This window comes from Eutrigla gurnardus, assembly GCF_963514095.1.
Source record: "Eutrigla gurnardus genome assembly, chromosome: 18".
Classification (NCBI taxonomy): Eukaryota; Metazoa; Chordata; class Actinopteri; order Perciformes; family Triglidae; genus Eutrigla; species Eutrigla gurnardus.
In genome coordinates, this window is record NC_139929.1 from 4,927,605 (window position 1) to 4,949,548 (window position 21,944).

Below are 21,944 nucleotides of genomic sequence, written 5' to 3' on the forward strand. Positions count from 1 at the left end.
GTCGTCTATTTATCAGCCCGAGCAGGAAGGAGTTCTTTAAACAGACCGCGTAGAAGTAGGAAGACAGGTTTCCTCAAAACGTCCAGCTCCAGAGCGACGGTAGCACTTCCGAGAATAGCCTCGGCTTAACGAAAACATCCTGCGCACTGAAGGCTTTGCAGAATATCTTCAGGAACGGGACTTTTATAATCTCGGGGCCGTGTCTAAATGGGAGTGCATTGAGTTTGTCAGGCGACGGGGGTAATTATGAAATCATGGCCACGATAGCGACTCATTAGCGAGCGGGTCAATGGTCGATAGAGGACATAAAAGAGCCAAACATCTAAAAAGGGAAAAAGGGCAAGACACTGCAGGTTGTTAAATAGGGGCTCAGGACAGAAGTCTCATCCATATTTATTGGGATTAAGCAGCTTTAACACTTAAATTCAGACTTTTCTTAATTAACAACTTCACGGGGACAGAAATCCTTAAAGTGACGCATTCAGATCCTGTTTTAAAGGGACGGGCACAGTTGTAGATTCTATACTTTATGGGTTGTTTATTGCATTCCTCGACTATGAAGCCGGCCTCATTAGAGCGCTCTTTGTTACTCCCCTCTCGTTTGCCTCATAATCAATCAGGAGGGCAGAGAGACGGTTGCAGACGGATGGACAAACACATACAACTCCCGTTAACGTGCACCCAAAAGCATGTCTGTCACCGGACAGAAGAAAACAAGCCCCGGGACGTTCTTGTATGTTGTGGGAGGAACCGCGTCAAAGCAAAATGCCTGAAGGGGTGGACGGGTGTGGAGAGAGCTGTTTACTCTGAGGGGGAAAAGACCTGGGAGAATAGTCTCCGTCTGAGCCGACGGGTGGGGAACATTTGTCTCAACCGCCCTTCTCCAGACTTAAAGGAATGATTTCACTGAATAGGTGGAGTGCACCAACGTCAAGAGGGAGCAAAGAGTGACGAAGAGTACAGTGTTTGTCATCTAAGTAGGCCATTTTGACGACAACTTTTATACGTGAAACTTCCATGAGCTCCGAAAGCATCCGACATCATGACAGGAAGCGTGATTTCCCTCCGTGGATTATCCTCGTCACAGCAAAGCCAATGGCATCGACGGCAGCAACGTGCCGAAGTCTATAAGCCTAACATTGCCCAACAGCACGACAATACAAGACAACTCCAGGGGAAATCACATTTGCAACATCACTGCCTCCTTTAGAGCTCTGCAGGAGAGATTTTTTTTTCAGCACACCAAGATATTTATTTGGAGCCGAATTTGTTTCTTTTCTGTTTCGGATTTCTTCAAAATAACATTCGGACCGATTGTGAATATAAAATAAAAAGTGTGTGGAGAACGAGTTGAACGTCAAACTATTGCCTCATTTTCTGCTGGTTTGGTACATTTCTCTGTACGAAGCATTAAAATGTTGACTGAAAGTCATTTCACTTCATCCAAGAGGAATGCAAAAATGTCTATGTGTGCAATATAAAATGGCTTATCTTCTGCTCCTTTAAAGGGCGGCAGGATAATATAAGATATTAAAGACTCTACTTTCTTACCGTCATTAGAAAATACAAGATTTCACACGCCGTTCCACTGAAAAATTTAGCTCAAAATGAGGTCATTTCACAACAAGTGGAAACCAATTAATGTGACAGAGATTTTGTCTGATTACACCTTGCAATCATCCCACCTCTATTAGGATAAAGTTGTTTTTGGCCACGAGGAGAGCTGCTGGTCTAAGCTGCTGAAACGACGGGAAATCTTCCTCGAGGACGAGATCAGACGTTAATTGAGGAACGTAATGCGGGAAGAAATCTTATTGGACAGAACTGATACCGGCGGTGGACACTTTACCTTCCCGGTACGCTGAGACACGACCCTGTGATGAAGTCAGGGTTTATAAGAAGCCTTAAAAAGGAGCGGCTTCTGATTAACTTGTTGGTTGGGGTCGTCGTCCATCAGCAGTGGTTCGTTCACCCGTTACAAAAAAACCCGTTAAGCTTGAAGGTTAATTATTGATCTTGAAAATGGTGGTTTAACAACTACGTTTTAGTACTAGTTCCACTTCCAGAGCTTTCGGCCTTCATCACTAGGATGACATTTAGAAAATCTGTATCTGTCGAAGAGTTTTCATAGGAATGTTCTTCTAAAAAAATGCTAACATTAAAAGGATTTTCTCTCTTTCTGTATCTGTTTTTTCTTCTTTCTTCAGTTATCATATCTGGGACTGAACCACCAACGGGAGCTGAAAGGAAAGCTGTGTAATGACGTTTGATCAAACCCCCCGGAGAGCAACGAGACGTGGCTGGAGTTGGCTCGAGGCCAGCGACGGATGACAGTGCAGACAGCCTGCAGGGAAAAAAACACCTGGACCACCACCGTCTCCCCCCACTCCCTATCCTTGTAAGCACTGCTCGGCCACATGCCACTGGCCCAGGTGTGTTTCCAACGCGCTCAACGTCCCGTGGCAGCCATCAAACTCCACAGATCTGCATCGGCTAACACACGTGGCCCAGGTTACTGCTTGATCTCCCGCTCAGATCCAGACATGACCCGCCATGTCTGGATGCTGACGCAAGACAGCGGCCCGCCGAGGCAATCGAGACGTAACGTTAGCATCAGTGATATCAGACAAAAGCTACCGTGTGCCGTTTGCTTTTGAAAAACGCTGCCAGCCTCATATGCGAGCGTTTAGACAAATGGCCCCGGCTGAATTAAACTGGCAGCCGGAGCGCCGGCCGAGAGTCTAATAACGGCTTCCTTTGGTCTTGGGAGAAATTGACAGCTTGCTACATCAGCAGAGCACAGAGAGGAGTTGTGAGAGAGACGGTCCGACGCTGTCAAAGCGTCCAAACAAGCGATGAAGGATGAGGTCCGGGGGGCTCTGGTGGGGGTGCGAGGGTGCAAGCTCATTTGTCTTTCCAACAAGAGTGGGGAAGCTGAAGTTGATATACTCATTGCTGCAAGAGACACAACAAATCACACCCATCTCTCAACACTGCTACTTTACACCCCTGAATTAAACACCAAGCAGTGCTGAAGTTTGAGTTGGTGGGCTACGAATTTAATTTAACAATCATGCTTCTCTGACACTTTTGCTGATAATTAATCAGATTTATCATTTTTTGATGATTAACGGTGATAATCAAAAAGAAGAACTTTGATATTAAGTGAGATTCTGAATGGATGTGAAAAACCACTGTTTTCTTGGTCTGAGTACAATAATCTTGATGTGTAAATCAGGGGAGCGCCCCTTTAAATACTTCATAGTCTGAGTAGTTACATAACTGACCTGGTCTGACTTGGAAAATTCAGATTTATCAGATTAGTGGTGATAATAAAAAGACATTTTTTACAACAAGTTTGATATTCGTCTCAAACACTTACATGTGAACGGCTGTGTGAACTTTTTAATTTTTCCGTTTGTCTGTGCTTCGGGCCGGCCAGTCTTTTCCAGATGTGAGTCTAACGTTCCAGTGGTATTGGCCAGCTCCAGACAAGGAAAATAGGCTCGTTAAGACAGTGAAATGCTTAAAATGCTATTTTATTAGCGAGCGTGGTGACAAACTGGCGAAGTAGTAACCGGCAGCTCTCAGATAAAAAGAAAAAGAGGTCACTATTTACAACGTGACGCGTGAGGAACGTGACATCTTTGAAGTCAAAAACTGACACTGATGTTCACTTTAGGGGGGAGGAATGCAGCAACAAATTTAACAATCCATTTGATACGACAGAGCAAAAAAAAAGGGCACCATACATGGCTAAATCCACAGTAAATCTGATCTAAAATCAGCTACAAATGTCACTCCTCCCTGTGATCTCTAAAAAGGGAGATTCCGTCAAGATTAAGAACAAAGTTCAGTTGATTCTGAGATTCACGTCACAGTGTTTAGTGACTGTGTTTTGTGGAAAAGTGACCGTGATGTTTTCAAGCTCTGACCCTCACCACTCCATTCCCCCATTAGCTTAATTAGACACAGCCACACACACATTAGTTGGCCCCCTTTTTTTTTTGGTTGCTTCACACACTGAATGGCTGGCTGCAGTTCAAGGCACCACAAAAAAAAAAAATGCAAAAAAACAAGCAGCTTTCAGAGCCAGAGGGGGGGGGGGAATCAGCAAACAGCACACACATTAAGAACACTACGCCGAATGCCATTCAAAATCCCTCTGGAGTTCACAATGACATCGCATGCAATAATAACAAGCTGCTCCCCGAGTCGTATTCTCCTCAGATCGCATCGGTTCATCTCACGGAGAAGAAAAAAAAATGGGTGTTGTTTGTCCTCGCACGTATCCCACTGAGCATCTGTGTGTTCTTGGAGTTCACATCTGTGTGAGAGGGCGAGTGTGTGATGCAGACACTCACCTTTTTGCCTTTTTCTGGCTCTCTCTGAGATTCGGTGGCTCCCCGATAGAGAAGAGGAGAAGAAAAAAGCCCAAAAGCAGAGTGACACAAACTAACACGCCGTCGCAGTCCCAAACTTTTTTTGCTCTCTCCCGGCAGAGCTGCACACTTCCCCCTGATCCCCCACCCCTCTCTCTCTCTCTCTCTTACTTCAGCACTTCCTGGACCTCTGTTTACGCTCCAATCAGGCCATCCAAGAAACCACCGCTCGCCCCTCCGCTCCCTCCTCTCCCTCAGCCCGACAGCTATTGTTTAGTGGGGGGCTTGTCACACCGAGACGCCTGTGTGTGTGTGTGTGTGTGTCCCGCCAAGAGGGAACCTCTCGCCACTACCCGAAAAAAGTCTGGCTCTCTTGAATCAAGAGAAGAAGAGCAAAATCTACAAGCATGGAAGGGGGGGCTTCCTGCTTGAACGTCTTCACTGAGAGAGACACACTTTTCTCAGGCACGAGGGGGAAAAGGGAGGCAGCCTTGAGTAAGGGTTGGGGGTGTGTCTGGAACTTTCTCTCCAAATCCTACAGCTTGTTGTTACAAACCGCAAACGAGGCTCAGCCCCATCGTAGACCCCTAGAGATCCTCGGAGCTCCGGATCCAAAAACCTCGTCCCCTTCTAGCTGAGCTCCCCCTCCCTGAACCTCTAATTCACAGTTTTTCGCTAAGCCGGCCGCGGGTGAAATAATCAAAAAAAGAAGGGTGGAGGTGTGATGATTGTGCAGGGATTGGGGAGGTGAAAGGTGACGCGTGGGAGGAGACAGGTTGACAGCAGCACACTGAGCTTTTGTTGCCTGTTGTTAACAGTTCCTTCGTCACCGCCGTAGTAACACCTTGTGGTTGTGGAAGAGTTCAGGCTGAAGGCATTCAGGTGGTAGAACCCGAAACACATGTTTTTACTTCCAAGATAAAGACTGTACTTTCTTACCGGAGGGAAAAAATATGTTCAGAATTTAAGTGAATTAATGGGCGTCGGAGGATAAGCTTAAAGAAATCTGGTTAAATATCTATCTATCTATCCATCCATCTATCCATCCACCTACCATTGGATCCTACAGTTCCCATAATGCATCTCCCATCTCCAGTTTGCAAGCCCAGTTCCAGATAACCCCGATGACATCATTAGAGTTATTTTGACTGCCTTTGGAGAGCCCTCCCCCCCCCCCCCCCCCCCCCCCAGAGCCACAGCATATCACAGTTTAGTACAGTACACTAATCTGATGTGTCAATCAGTGGCTCGCCCCTTTAAATACTTGATACCAGACTTCTTACATAACTGACCTGGTCTGACTTCGTAGACGCTACTATTACAGAGAAAAAAGATGAAAATAAGACCCGGTTGCTGCTGTGGTGGAATCCCAAACTTGCAATGAAGCGACTAAACCTCTCTCCTCTCCACTCATTCCTTCCTCTCCACCCTCTCCTATACACGCTGCCTCCTTTCTTCTGCTCTGAATGCCATTTATTCAGTCAGCCAGTCATTCAAGCCACACAGGCTGATCGGCGGTGCCTCCGTGCCAGGTTGGACTCAGGAAACATTCATCTTGTTGTTTAGTCTGGGCACCATGTGTCGGAGCTGGGAGGCCGCTCTCCTCCGCAGCAGCAGACCCTTCCTCTTCCACACAATAATTTAAAAAAACACCACGCTGACAGACGGGACGTGGACGTACGAGACTCGTCGTTTTCGGGGCTCGGATGCAGAAAACAACGGAACTTCAAAGCGGGACGTGGAAAGAGAAAATGCTCTCCCTCCTGTGGTTCAGGTGCGTCGAGGCTTTGTGCAAAAGCATCCGATTGGTATGCAGCTTTAATACGATAATAAGGAATGAGAAAGATGTCATTTATGGAGCAGATAGCAAGAGAATATGGAAGCATTTGTGCGTATTTCAAATTGTATGGGGCGAATCGGACATTCGACGCCACGTGAGTGTGGAAATGTCTCGACATAACTTTCTTCCCACATTAACAATATAAACAGGGCCCACTCTGATTAATCCCTTAGTGCTAAATCCTCACATTGCTTAATAAGAGACCCAAACAAAAACGGAGAGGGGAGACAAAATAAATCAAAACATTTGGGGATTTAACCGTGCGGCAGAGCAGGTGAGGATTACACCCGAAGCTATTCAGTTTTGGAGCCCCGGCCTGTGCCAGTCTGAGGAAAAGCGATCCCGCAGTCACCCGGTGAATGAGCCACCTGTGAGCCTTGGAAGCCACCGAACGCGGCGGCGCTCGGATAATATATTCTTCAGTCAAAGACGAGTGAAATGAAAGGCAGTTCGCTTTTCGAAAAAAAAAAAAAAAAGACGTTTAAAGAGTTATATCATGCAAAAATAGAGAGAAAGGACTGGAGTTATCCAACATGACGGCTTGTCATGTGGCCACTTTAATCCAGATGTTTCATTGTTGCTGAAAAAGCCCGTAATGTGGAAACGTCTACGGGGATGTGCTGCCGGCATTCAGACAGAAAGCATTAAGGTTCCGCACTTATCACCGACACATCTTAGTAAAAGACCGGAGAGAACTCACATTTTCATGTGAAGTTTCATGATGTATTGCTATTTTACTGTTGCACTCCATCCAGCAGCTTTAAGACTTAACGCCAAACCGCCATTCAGCTTATATTAGCAGTGAAAGATGTCAACAATAATATATTTTCCAATGAACCAAGTCATCAAATGATTGATAAATCTTTACAGTGTGTTTTAAATCATTGTTAAAGATGGCTTCAAAACTATTCATACATACATATGGAGATTCAAATTTTATCTTGGAAACGAAAAAATCTCTAACTTAAAGGTCCACTCATATTTTCCAGACCTTTCAACCACATCTCATGGCTTTCATCAGTGAATGAAGTGAGTTTGCTCAGTTGTCAGAGAGACTAAATAAAACCTTCACCAATAAATGTAATGAATGTAAAAACAAGAATATAAATTATAATATAAATATTCTATTCTATTATATTGTACACACATGAAAAATGTTCCTACATTTGGAGGTTTTGTGTGTTTTTAGGATCAACTGAAGAATTATTGTAGCATATAAATTTGACATCCAGGGGGATTTTCACTTCAGTACCCAGAAACAGTTTTGGGGTTTTCAGGGCATCTTTCCACTAAAGTGATACGGAGTGAAAAAAAAAAGAGAGGCACTAACGGCCTTGGCTGCCATCCACCCAGATCCCACTCTAGCCCTTGGACCAAGCTGCCCTTTTCATATATTTAGCCTGAAATCATCCAAAGCCCTGGTGAGCTGCTGCTCTCTATTTTAAAGCCAGTTTCGTAATCTTCAACAGGGGGGAAGGCTGCGGAGTTTAGCCGAGGGCCACAATGGAGCCACTGGTCTAGATCTGAGTCAGCATCAAACACGTGCACCAAGAGAAATCTTACTTAAGTTGTGACTGAATGACTTTACTCATCTGACAGCGGTCTGAAGCTGATGACCCTGATTACATTCTGCGTCCCCTTATGTACGCCGTCACCAGCGCGTCCTCGTGCTCCTAACGCGATGCAGCAGCTCGGTGAACCCGCCTGCCGTTATGGATTTTGGCGTGAGAGAAGTTGAACAGCTATTGATTAAATAAATTAATAACGGGCCGGAGTAATGAGAATGCGAAGTGAGAGGTGTGAGATGAGACTCGGGGATCGGAGGAAGTGAATGTGGCACTATGAGGCCAGTCAAGGAAAACAATGAGACGTGACTCAGCCATGGGGGGCTCAGCGTGGAGGGTTAGACGGGTCACATGACTGCGTTTCTGTCCGTCTTCCCGTCTTGGCTATTGGACATCACACACACACACACACTCATACACGCCTGAACACAAGCGGCAGCATCCGTGAAGATGTGTTTGGACGGATTACGTCCACAGAATGAGTGTGACTCATCGGGTGGTGAGGACTGGTCGGGGCCGATCGGTCCTCCTGTCTCAGAGATGGAAACGACGGCCAAGACTCGGCCAACAAAAGGTATGAGGGACTAATAAAGCAGAGGTTAAATGCCAGCTTCAGAGGCAGCTGGACCCTCGGGGAAGATCTCAAACCAACACGTTCCTATCTCGGGTCTGAATATCAGACTGAGGGGAAATACTACTCCATGGTGAACCATGTAACAGCTTGGAACATGAAGATAAGAAAAACTAATACAAAGCAGGCAAAGAATAGTGAGTCTCTACGTTTGTTACTTGTTACAAGTTCACAAAAGCTCATTGTGGATCACCTGACCAGAGGAAATTGAAGATAAATGGAAGGCGACTGGCGAAGTTGAACGGCAACCAATCAAAAAAAAAAAAAAAAAAAGACGTGATATTTTATTTCCCCTCGGAGTCGCCACTACATGCTTTTTTATTGGTACCACGCTTGATGTTGCGTAACCTCCGAGAAGCTTTGCTGTGGTGCAATCTTTGGATAATTGATTCCAATCTGTAACACTGAAGCCTTAAATCCACGAGGATCTGTACCAGCGGAGTCCCGAGTAAACTCTTTCTCTGAAGTGGATCATTTCAACCTCCGATAACCCCCGGGACAGTGAGAGTGTGGAACGGGCTCCTCCAGCTGGTTTAGGCGGAGAGCCTGTCAGGTCAGGCTCCTCCCCTCTCCCACCTGGCTCCACATCTGTCCATCACCCCACCTCTGCCTCTCATATTACCCCTCTATTATGCAACGCTTTCAAATGATTGCAGCCGAGCAAACAATAACTGTAAATACATTGTTGTTGTCAAAGGAATGTAACTCCTAATCAGGTTTACGGAGCAATACGAAGCATTTAGCTAAATTGTGTTTGGATCATAAGTGCACTTCAGTGTCTTCTGCTGCAACGGAAGAATTATTGGTCTTAATATATTGCGAGTAATGAGACTAAAATATTCATCAGCTGTTTTTTTAACGTAAAGAAAAAAAAAAGAACAAATACGCTTCCCCCCCCCCCCCCAGAAGCAAAAAAGGTTTTTATAGCTTTAGCTGCATCTGCCTTGCAAAACATTTATTATGCAAAACATGGCCGGGAGGAGTTAAATCGGCCCCGAAGAGATAAGTCACTCCCGTATCGATAAAAGCATCCTGTATTACTTCTCTGGAAAATGTTTCACAGAGTGAATAATTGATGACTGCGGGTTTGCACAGCAAGTTAACCGCCAGCTGTCGCATCGTGAACCGAGCCGCCTTTCAGGGGATCACACAGCGACAAACGGAGAGGTGTTCTGAAAACAATCGATCCCAATTAATACAGTCTCCGATGGCCAGAAGGAACAAGAGGGAGAGAGCAAAAACAAGTGGCTTTACTTTCTTCTTACATTTTTTATCTATACATCTACAATAAATGACATAAATTCACAAAATAACTGCTAAATGCTAATATTTCACTCACAAATCTGCAATTTAATGATTAGAACGTGTCAGAACCAAATGACACATTTTCATCAATTATCATTTAGTTAAAAAATCAGCGCATTTCGCCAGAAAACTGTTTCCAGAGAGAGAGAGAGAGAGAGACTGCAGTAGTCCTTTACGGCCCAGTGGAGAGAATAAACCTGGCCAGTGTGGGGTGCCCAATCGTTTGAACAAGGTTTGGACAGACAGTCTGCAGGGCGCCGTGCAGGTCAGTGACATCATCAACTCCCAGCAGCCACCAGCATCTGTTCTCTGGAAACAACAGGGCTGCAGGGGACGCACGTCCACACAGTGTCACCGTGTCTTCAATGCAGAGTACACACCTCTGCATGTGTTAGTATGTGGAGTACTACCAGGTTTTCTACTCTCCTGTTGTAGGACTCACAATGGCTGCTGCATTACATGCTTTTCCTCCCGTCTCTGTGCTTATAAGAAACCAAATATTATACAACAAGGGATGTTAGATAAGAGTTTCCGATGCCTATCACAACCCATCATATTCTACCGCTGGACCTCTCGCAGCCCTATTGGCTGAGGAAGGGGTCGTGACAAATGGTTGTTTGGCTGAGAGTAACTCGAGGAGACAAGTGAAGCAGAGAAACAGACTCCGCAAATAACGGATGCCAAACAATTGACTTCTGCACAGCCAGAATAAATATCTGATTTAAAAAATGCCTTTCCACTGTTTCTCTAGTAGTAAAAGGATTTCATCTTTTTCTTTTTTTTATCCTGTCACTTGCTTGAATGGTCTATTAAAACGTGCTCCTATCCAACTTCCACTGCTCCAGAACTGATAACATATTCACGCTTTTTTTAAATGTAATTCTTGTGATGAAGTTGAATAAGTGTGGTATTGGTGATAACAACAAAAAATTGTCATGTGCCTCACAGTTTTTCTGTATTAAATCTCCAGCTGTTGACATCAGTTGAGCAGAAATCCCCCCTCCATCTCTCCCTGCAGCCCAGGCTAAAAAAAAAAAAAATGCTGTGTCCGACTCATGATAGCTTTAGCTGCCTAGCTGGAAAGCATGCGTGTCTCACCAATGACTTCATCGCACAGCCAAACCGTATTATTCCTCTTAAGAAAAAAATCCCCAGATTTAAAAGAGAGGGTGGCGGGGGCGAGTACATCTGATCCCTGATTCAGCGTTTCTAGTGTCTAATACTGTGAAAAATGCACCAGGGCGACTGTCAAACCCATCTCACTGTTTCATATGCAAGGAGAAAATAAAACACGCCAAAAAAAATAAAGTTTTTAGTCACAGCCTAATTGAACAAGTTGCACAAGCGGGGGATAAAAATGAATAAAAACGTCAAATTAAACCCTTTGACGAGACCGCATGAGAGGAATAAACCTCCGCCGGGAAACAGAGACTCCAGTGTGGGCAAGAATGACTGGAGTTCAACCTGAAATCCTGTTATCTGTACAGCTGGGGGCGCTACACTCCAGGAGCTATAGAAGAGACTCACCACACTCTCACTGATGTCAAAGACTTGATTGTTGTGGGGTGTGATTGAGTGGAAACCTGCTATCAAAAGCTAAGGATGAGAGATTCCACATGTTGGCAGGAAGTCTGTTTCATTTCTAGTCGCCGTGACTACAAAGTAAAATGCTTTTTTTTCTTTTGTTTGCATTGAACAGCACACACACGCATTCTGTTTCACATACTGCACGAGCATGTCGACCCCCGAGGGGCCCTGAATATCTCACTTCGGCTGCTTATACGGCTTGTCTGTATTATTAAAAAGGCTTAAGAAATATTACAGGCTGTTTGCATCAGAGGCGAAAAGAGAATTGTGGATAAAAATGATATCTGTGTTGTGAATTCATCACTTTAAATTTGATAGAAAGCACATAATCAGGTCATTATGTTGACTTTGACGCCGCAGAGCACATGACGATTATAACAGGCTTTTAAAATAAGCTCCATTATTTTTTGGAAAAGACAGTTAGACTGCGAACACAGTTGTTAAACCACAGGATGTCGCGGCATCCGATATCAGCGTGGCGCCCTTTAGGAACGAGCACCGCCGCTATACACCCAGACTCCATCTTAATAATTCACAGCGAGTCTTTCTAATTTATTACGATCGCTTTGAGGCCTTCGCTGAGGAAACAAACGGTTAATACGAATCCAATAGGCCGACTACACCATCCATATTTTAAGTTGGCAGCGAGAACTCTTTCTTGACTTCTTAATTATGAATCTTCTGCTCATCACGCTCGCTATCGAAGGCCTGAAGCAGCTCATAAACATTTAGAGAGAAAAAAAAATGTCCTCTCTTGACTCCTGGCATCCATTCCCAAAAGCAAAACCACACACAAGCTACTGATTCTGTGGAGAAACTGGATCAGCCTTTGCAAATAAATGTAGTTTTTCTTTCTCTATGGTGAGCAAACACTGACATACTTCTCAGGCGGAGGGGAATTCCTGAGTTATCAGTTTCATATTTAGACTTTTTCTTAAGAAAAAAGGGGAGGAGGAGAAGGGGGGTTCTTTCTTTCCAGCAGCTGCTTAGAGGGAACATAATGCATGTGTCCATCAGGCAAACCTGAAGCCCTTTGCCGGGTGAGATGCCCGGTCAGTGCAACTGGAGATGGGATTAATTCCCCGTGCATCTGCAGCAGGTAGATGATGGAGGACTTCTTGTGAAATCACGCTGCCGGGAAAGAGACGCCATAAAAAAAAAAAATAAAGAAATAAAAACCCTCCATAACAACCAGGTAACTCTGGGTAAACACACTTTTAAAATCATATCACATTCCACATGCACCTTTATTAAATACACGTTGATACATGCAGCTGAGGTGCATATATATCGCACTCTCTGCACTGCAATTGCATGCACACACACACACACACACACACACACACACACACACACACACACACACACACACACACACACTGACAGACAAGATGAATCCAAAGAAATGCCACTGATGCTGCCAAAATTAAAAGTATAAAAAACAAAAGCGTGGACCAGCTCCGTCTTGCACTTTTTTTTTTTTACCCCTGCAACTTTTTCTAATTCCTCTTCCTCATCCGAGAGTCAACCTGTCTGTTCCTCTCCCAGGACAGACGGAGACAGAGAGAGAGGCTCATACATCAGTTAGATTTAACGCCGCCTCATTCTGCTCAGCACTCCTATCACATGGTGTACATCATCAATAATCTTTACGAGCCCCGGCGTCTCGGCTAAAACACAAGGGTAATGTGTGGCTCCGGTCGGAACCACAAACACCCGACTGAGACATCTCGGAGCGTATCTTCGTTGTCTGCATGAAATAAAAAAAAAAAAAAAAAAAAAGATTGATTTTATAGGCTTCTCTGGCTTAAAGGTGTTATTAAAACACAGGATGCTGCTTAAGAAATCCATCTTTGTGACATAATTTCTTAAGAAATATCGACTACAAGATAAGACGTGCAGTTATTTATACATGTACAGACAAACTGAAGCTCCTTTATATCCTGGTTATTTGCTGAGCTTACATCAGATGCTGTATGTTCACACTCTGTCTGTTGGAAACTGGGACAGACCTGGGCTTTTTTTTAAGGCAGTGCTCAGAGAAGACAACAGGGTAAAAATCCAAGTGGAAAAAAAAAAATGACCGCGGTGCTTCAGACATGCATGATGCTGCTATTTTTACATTCGCAAACCAGCATTTACCGGGGAAGAAAGTGAAGATATTCTATTCCAAAGGGGATGTGACATCCACTTCCCTTTACAAAAGTTCACGGATCAACCAGGGAAGTAAACACCGCGTGCCCTTTCCGTCCTCAACAATGAATACAGACATTATGTTTTCTTGTGTTGCCACTAGTTCCCTTTTCCTGACCGTAAACCGCAACTATGCTTTTAAGAAATGCCTCTGAAATCTCCATTCATGCCCTGCTGCAGAACTCAAAGAAGGGAAAAAAAAAGACGAATTTTGAATTCTTTAAGTCTCACAGGAACATCCTAAACACCTGGAGAGAGAAGCTTGTGTCACACGTTTAGGGTGATGATGGAAAAGCTTGTTCTAATCTCAGATATGATTCATACGGGGTCAACTAAAGGTCAGGAGGTTCAAAACTGTTGCAACACATCATCCCTGCTATGAGCTTTCACAGTCTCTACGAAAGTGACAATAAAAGGAAGGTTATTGGGAAACATTAAGACAACATGATTTGAGTAGATGATATTATTGCAATATCATAGTGAAACCTGCCCTTTGTGTGCACCCTGCATCACCCAGCCACGTCACATGTCCTCCTAGTCATCTGACTGGAGTGTACATGGTGGATCATGCGCTCCACGTCTACACACTCACTCATTAGTCAGATATTAACTCAAAAGGAAGAGTTCAACACTTTTTTTTTAGTTTTTTTTGTTTTGCCAAGAGCTAGACGAGAAGATCAATATCAATCTGGTGTCTATCCTCTAATTATGGAGCTGAAGCCAGGAGGCAATTAGCTTAGAATGAAGACAAAACATCCTTCATGTGAAGCGTTTCCAGTCATGGTTACAGCAGGTAAAACCATCACTCGGTTCTACATTGTGCTGGTTTAGCTTTCAGTTTGTTTGTATATTTTCATAGTATTGTATGTAAAGTAGCCACACTAGTCTTCATACTTCTCTCACTCAACGCAAGAACGCATAGCATATATTTCACAAACTAGTCGAAAAGTATCCCCTCGTCTGTATGCTACGTGGACACAAAGTTATTTTAATGACCAGCAAATATTCTTCTTGCAGATGATTCACAAAATATTAATGTAATATTAATGAAAAAAACGCAGTCCTCTGGAACAACATGTGGATGTGATACGAAATAAACACATCGGGAGGGTTCGATGAGGATCGTCTGAACTACGAAGATTAAAAAAAAACGTGTGAATATTTAGCATCTTTTACATCGGGCATACATGCATTTTTTGTGCAGACGTACACACACACATATACACACATATACACATATACACACACACACATCACGTTTGCCTGAAGGGCAAAAGGGGTGTAAGAGAGGAGGCGGGGACATATCGATTTCTCTGTCAGCTCTTTGAGAGGAAACGCCGGGGGAGGCCTTGCATCCGCTTACACCCCTTCGGTTGGGTGAATTAAACACATTTAGGCTTTGGGCCGGAACACACACACACACACACACACACACACACACACACACACACACACACACACACACACACACACACACACACACACACACACACACAGACACACACACACATCTAGTAGTGAGATGTCTGATTTGAGAAAGTTTCATCCCACATTACTCTAAGCTTTGAAGAAACTGCTGAGTAATCGATCCAAAAACTAATAGGACAGAAAATCTGGAAAGCAAATATGCTTAAAGATGGCGACATATTCTACGACGTGAACTTGTTTGGCTTCAACAAGTGAAAATCTTGGGAATTAAAGTCAGGGCGGTCATCGAGGAGATTAAGGCTTTTGTTTTATCCTTAATCTGACACGGAGAGAGAAAGCCGATCCCCCTCTGCCGTCTCGTTTCCCAGAGGCGAACAGCCTCAGGAACCAGGAAGAAGCGTCCCCCCCCCCCCCAAAGGAAAACACAACTGGGGGGGTTTACAAAACACACTCATGAGTAGTCACATAACCAGAGCTCTTTCTTCTTGCTCACTGGCCCCTATTATTTCTGTTTCTCTTGGAGGGATGAGTCACGTCCACTCATTTTCTCAAGCCCAGGTCCGTGAACGCATCATTAATTCACCTATTCTTCCGTCTAATGACTCACCGGACTTCTCTCCCCTCCTCAGACACTTATTGACAAGCCGATGACAAAGTCAAGTTGTCTGCCGCAGCTGAGAAAACATCAAGGCATCGCCACTTCCTCCCTTTTGGCATTTGGAGGAAAGAGTTATTTTAAAAGCGTTTAAAGAGTCCCCTGACGTCAATAGAAGGACAAAGTCGATGCCGGAGCTTTAACAAAAACAGATATCTGAGTGGGTGAGAGGCAATGACGTACATGGATAAGAAACGCTGCCCGTTTCCAAACTTTTACTGCTTCTTTTATCGAAGCGTGGCCCTTTTTTTCAGCTGCTATCGAGATAGCAGCAACAGGTGTTTTCATTGGTTTTTCTCAATCGAGCAAAGGGACAAGAACGTAAGATAATGGCGGCTGAATCATATGAATCCACAGTGAAAGTTTGCAAAGTTTATCAGCTCATTCACAAAAAAAGGTCAATATGAAGGACCTCACTGTCAAATCATTGCACAGAGTGTCAGAGAAGTCCTGGAACAGATATACTGTACATAAAAGGGTGATTATGTCTGAATAATAACAATTACATGTCCGTTTTTTTGGTGGAGGAATAGTATCTCACAATCCTAATAACTCTCATGTCTGCCTGATTGTTGTCAAAGAAGAAGAAAAAAGTCCCAGAGAGAACTGAGGGGGTTTAAAGAGTCACGAGAGGCTGCAATTAAAGTAATCCCTACTCTTGGCTTCCATGTCAAAGAAATGGGTGATCACATCCCAATCCTCAAACTCATTCCCATTACACTAAGCTGTTTTTCCCCCCAAAAAGGAAGTAAGGCAGCATCTGCGAGAAAAAAACGAAAAAAGCCTGTCATGGATACACAAACACTCAAGACTGTTAACTGAGAGTGTTTGTGCAAAAGTGTGCAACAGAGTGAGCGTGTGGAAGCACGTAACACTTCTCTCGCCAATCTTTCCTGTTGTTTTCGCTGTTGAAGCGCCACATGTACGATATCACGCTCGTCTTCACAGCTTGTAAACACGCTGAAGCAACTCCGCACATACTGATGTGGTAACAAATCCGGCAAGAAGGGACACAACGCCAGTCCTGATGAGTAAAAAGGGGTGGGGGGGGGATGCAGACGGAGCTCCGTTGACTCACCTTCTCAATCACCCAAAAAGGGGTGAGGTCACCCAGAAATCCGAGCGGGGACTTTATCTCAAGAGCATCTTGATAACACGATCCTTGCGCGATGGGGGCCACGGCATCAAAGGACCCATGTGGTTACACGAGAGGTGAAACTTTCAAGTTGATCCAGACACACAGAGAGGGAGAAAAGGAGTCTGGGAGGCCTGGAGATAGCAACGATTGATAGGAGGGCCAGAGAGAGGTGAAGTCTTTCCAGACTGGTGACCTTTTCCAGATGTTTTCATCAGCTGGTTGGCCTAGTCTCAGGGGTTTTAGCAATACGACCTTTCTTGACCTCACGGTGGAGGGTTTTAACTATTGTTCATGGTTGCTAGTTGGCGTTCACTTGCTTCTGATGCTTTAGCATTTACAGTTATCTTACAATTGGCCACAGTGGCTTCTGTAGAGTCACTGTAAAGTCATGGAAGAGCAGAGGAAAACATAAATACAGCTTGAATAGACTTTATTATCTCTGAAGGGACTATGATTTGCATTATGTACGGATATAAACAAGATATATACTATATGTCCAAAAGTATGTGAGAAAACCAAAGTTCCATAAAGAAATAGTTTTGGGAGTTTGGTGCCTTTGGAAAGAATATCGCAAATCAGGCTTAATCGGCCAATTCGCCCTCCAATCGGAAGATCGGTGGTTTGAATCCCTGCTCCTCCAGATTTACACCAGTAGATACTGAATGTGTGTGAATGAGTTAGATTAGATTAGCTCCTGACGTGCAGGTGGCTCCTCTGCCACCACTGTGTGAATGTGTAAATGGACTGAAAGCAGTGTAAAAGCGCCTTGAGTTGTCGAAAACACTAGAAAAGCGCCAAATGCAGGTCCATTTACATCTGTGACCTCTTGTTGCTGAAAAGGAGAAAGTTCTTGCAGCTGGTTTTCCAATCAGCGTGGAGGTTGCTACAGTTTTGCCAGATAGGTGTCATGTTTGGGCGTGTAACGTACGCACCAATCAATCAAGATGGGAGGATGTGAGATGCCCAAAGGCGCGGGTGTAAAAATGTTGCCAACCCGACGTCAATGTCACACAGTATCAAAAGAAAGCTGAACTGGAGGCTCGTATTATATCCTCTCTGGACGGACGATGTCAAACGGATTTTCGCTCTCGGTGGAAAACTGCCACTTTAAGGCTGAAATTGGGCCCTTTGGCGAGCAGCGGTCGGCTCTAAAGCTTTCACACGGCGGAAATGTCACCTGCCACATGCACTTATTGTCCGCCGGCGCGGTGCGCATCACCCCTCGCCCACCGTCCATGCCCTCTAACTGGCGTGAGCTGCAGAAACGAGGACCTGGCGCGGCCCGGACCCCGCCACATTAACCAGCTTTTGTTTATGTCCAAGCCAAGTGGATAGGGAATATATGATGATCTGCCCATTAGCCCCGCAGTGAAAGGGTATTTAATTGTGCTGGCCTGTTTAAAATCCAAATACTTAAAGCGGCATATGGCTCCATGTGGCCGACGGCGTTTTATATATCAAAGGGTTGGTGGATCAGTCTTCTGCAAAGCTGGTTTATAAAGAGACCGGACCGTCGGAGCGCTGCCTTTACAATGTGGAACTTCAAAGTTACTGTCCATTACACCGAATGTAGACCCACGGAGCTCTCGCTGCCTCCGAAGGCCAACACGGACACTGGGAAAGAGAACACACACATTTATTCTTTATGATGTTCTGTGTGTGTGTGTCTGTGTTTGTGTGTGTGTGGGCGGTGATGGCATCTTTCAATAACCGATTCAACTGCTGTCAAAACATGACGGGAAGAAAAGGAATGAAGGAGAGCGAGAAAGACGGGGAGAAACAAAAGTGGAGAGGGTGTTAGGAGAGAAGAAAGAAACAAGAAGACAAAGGAAGACAGACTTAGAAAGACAGACTGTAAAAAAGAAAAAAGAAAAGAGGGATTGGGTCACTTTCACATATCCTCAAATAAATCCATCACATTATCTCAACGCACATTTAGGACTTAATGAACCGGAGGCATGCTGACCCCTGACCCCTGCGGAGTGGATCATCTCTGCAGGAAAGACCCCTTTGTTTGTGTAAAGAAGAGACTGGAAGCTCCACAGACGAGAACATCTGGTTTCCAGTACAAACCTGCCCCTTATAACCCATAACCTGTCTTTACTGCGGGGAGGGATTCACAAGCAGACGCAGCTCGAGACCTGTTGATTTCCCAGCATGCCCTGCTCGCATTCCTGACCTCCTTCTGTCACTCTCTCATTCGACTCACCCCTGTTGCATACGTCGACGTCACCTCCCAGCCATCCGACCCCGTTAATGTCGTTGAGTGCAAACCGAACCATCGGATTTCAGATCCAAGAGTGATTTACAAGAAACTCTTTGAACAGACGGGGTAAACTATCCGTCCCGGTGTCCTGCAGAGTTGGGGAGGCCAAAAGGGAATGATAAGACTTTCTTCTAGGCCCCCCTCATTTCTTAATCCGCACCCCACGGAGACCCAGGCAGTGGGACATTGACACAGATCCCATGATCAGTCATTCCTCTCGCCTCTATCACACCGACAAGAGCACTCAAAACAAACATGTAAGCTTTCTACTTCATTTCAATGAGACCAATGCCTCTGCGCTGCACCGTTGAAGCATCATCTAACAGGAAAAATGCAAGGTTGTCCAGCAAGAATGTTCAATCAGTGTATGTGTGCATTCCTAAGGGAATACCTTGAACAATGCAACTCTACTAACGGATGTGAAGATGAAAATCAAAGTGACTTTTTTCTTTTGGTGTAAACCTCAAACTGGACCTTCCTGGATCAGCTTTTCCCCTGCAGACCCTGGGTTTTCTGATCGCGTTGCTATTTTGGGGTCCAAAATGTTAATTTGCGGATGTTTGACATGAACATCCCATCCGCTGCCACGGGGCAGGATGGCGATCACAGATAACCCGGAGAGACCTGATCAATACGGTGACCTTGCATTAGAGGGGACACACATGCTGAGCTGGCCAACAAATTGGGACAGATGTGTAAAAAAAAAAACACAAATTAACTCTGTTTGTACATCTACACATTTAAAATCAAAGTTTCTTGGTGAGAAAGTTTCCGATTACGAAGTTTGGTTCATGACTTACTGTGCATAGAGGTTTGCTGCTGACTCAAGGCTTTGGGTGGGCTGATCCTGCTCTTGGGAGGGACCACCTCCACATTCTGGCCCTTCTCACCTGGACTCTGGCCGGGGGCCTGAGTCTCAGTCGGGGTCTTGCTCTGTGCTTTGTCCTCCGGCGCGGCGGCCTTTAAAGACTTCTGTCTGCTCGGGATGCCGTCACTACCGGCCCTCATCAACTTCTCCCCGACGCTCAGCACCCGGGTTCGACCGGCCGTGCCCTGGCATTCCTTCCTGGAGGGGGTCAGCTTGGAGCCGACGCCTACGGAGGGGGACCGGGCCAGCCTGGAGGCTCTGGACATCCTGCGGGGGTCAGCGGATCGGCAAAACTCCTCGTTCTTCCTCAGCCAGCGTGACAATCCGGGGTTCTCCTCTTCAAGCCGACTGTGTGACTCTCCGGCTCCAGCGTGTTGTGACTGGTGCAGGTAGAGAGGGCCGGAGGGAGGGCACTTTTGGGAAACTCGGAGGGTGAAGGGTAAGGGGGGAGGGGGGGTTAACAGATCCTTGAAAGGTGCTCTCTCCGCCTGCCGTGGCCTCCGGGGATCATCCTCCAAAGCAAACAGTGTGTGAGTGTGCTGGTAAACTGGCGCATGTGTGGATAAACCTGTGGAGTGACAGGACGTGCTGTGCCAAACGCAAACAGAAACTCAGGTCTCCAGTGTCAGCGCATTCCGGGTTCTTAATCCCCCTCTCTCTCTCTCTCTGCCTCTCTTACTCCGTCTTTCACAAATTTCTCCCTCTTGTTCTTCACTCGTCCTCACGCCACACACTTGTCAACTTCTCTCTCCTACCTCACGCCTTAATAATTATTTGCCATGTCACTGTCCTCGAGTGCCTCCTCTCCCTCGTCTCTTCTCGCTCCGGTTCACTCGCTCGTCTCTGCTGATGCTCAGCGGGTAACCATTCCAGCGCTCCGGCAGACGGAGAGCATAGAGAGAAAGATTTAGAGACAGCAACGGGGGGAGAAAAAAAAAAAAAAAAGCAAAGAGAGAGAAAAAAACGAGCACGGGGGGGGAGATAGAAAAAGTGCTGGCGGAGGCTTTGCGGAGAAGCCCTTCTCTTCAGGTGCAGCTGCACAAGCGGTTCCAGATGTGCGTCTTCACGTCATCCGGCGACCGCTCGGGTACGATCGCTGGCTTTCACCTCGTCCTATTTTTGCTTCTTTTTCTTCATCTTTTTTTTTTTCCTCCGTCTCAGTCTTTCACTCCTCACATGTGATGATGGGATGTTCAGGCGACCAGAGGCAGCAGTGCACAACACAACACACCAAGCCCTTCAACTCACTGCTGGAATTTACAGAGAATGGAAGAGCGCAAAGGAGGGGAGCGTTACAGCGTGTGTGTGTGTGTGTGTGTGTGTGTGTGTGTGTGTACACACAGTAGAGCTGTTCTGATCTCCTGCAGGGACATCATCTGTGACATGACAAAATAAAAAATACAGCAGACGTTTGCCAGGAGAGAAAGTGTAGATCAGAGCTTTCAGACACTTCCATTTCTCATATATAATAATACACAATCCAGTTATCTCCCTCAAAAACACTCAATTTCTCTCACAAAGCAAAAAAAACCCATTTGTTTTCTTTTTGACAAAGTGCTCACAAACAATAGTCTGACCCAAAGAAAATGTCCTCAGTACATACGGATCATTGCCAGACGAGCACAATAAAGTATGAATCACTGTCGGTCGGGCAGAAAAAACAACCTTTAAAGAAAGATTTTATGGCCATTTTTTTTTAAAAAGAAGAAAGTGAGAACCAGTCTGTGTTTTTTTTGCTGACACGCAGCGACTCTAAACTCTATAAACTTGTCTAATTCATTAACTCGGCACACAGGTCCCACTATAACAAGCTCCGAGCCTTTGACACTTGTTTAATACACTGCGGCATGTGAAACGGACATGTGATATATATATATATAAAAAAACATGCCTCCCCGACTAAAACACCAGAAAATGGATTAGAGTGGGCAAAAAAAAGGGGATCAACAGCGTCCAGGCAACACGTTATAAAAGAGCAACAATCCACACGGACCAGACCACAAGCTTGGCTGACGGGGGACGACGTGTTAAAAAGTGTCGGGGAAAAAAAGCCAGATTGAATATTTCATACGTTTTTTTATCGACT

General features: G+C 45.2%; 1 protein-coding gene across 10 annotated transcripts in view; it reads right to left on the minus strand.

The window, feature by feature from the left end:
- The window catches only part of kiaa1217 (KIAA1217 ortholog), a 91,521-nt gene that overhangs the window by 51,798 nt on the left and 17,779 nt on the right, over positions 1–21,944 (minus strand). For 3 of the 10 annotated variants that reach the window (XM_084033446.1, XM_084033445.1, XM_084033442.1), the window contains exon 1: positions 19,791–20,526. The exons of 1 other annotated variant lie outside the window; for it this stretch is intronic. In XM_084033446.1, coding sequence (XP_083889572.1) covers positions 19,791–20,124 — 334 coding nt within the window. In that variant the 5' untranslated portion in view covers positions 20,125–20,526. Of the gene's footprint in view, positions 1–19,790; positions 20,530–21,944 lie in introns of those variants that run through there. 6 more of the 10 variants (XM_084033443.1, XM_084033437.1, XM_084033441.1 and 3 more) reach the window with 4 other exon arrangements.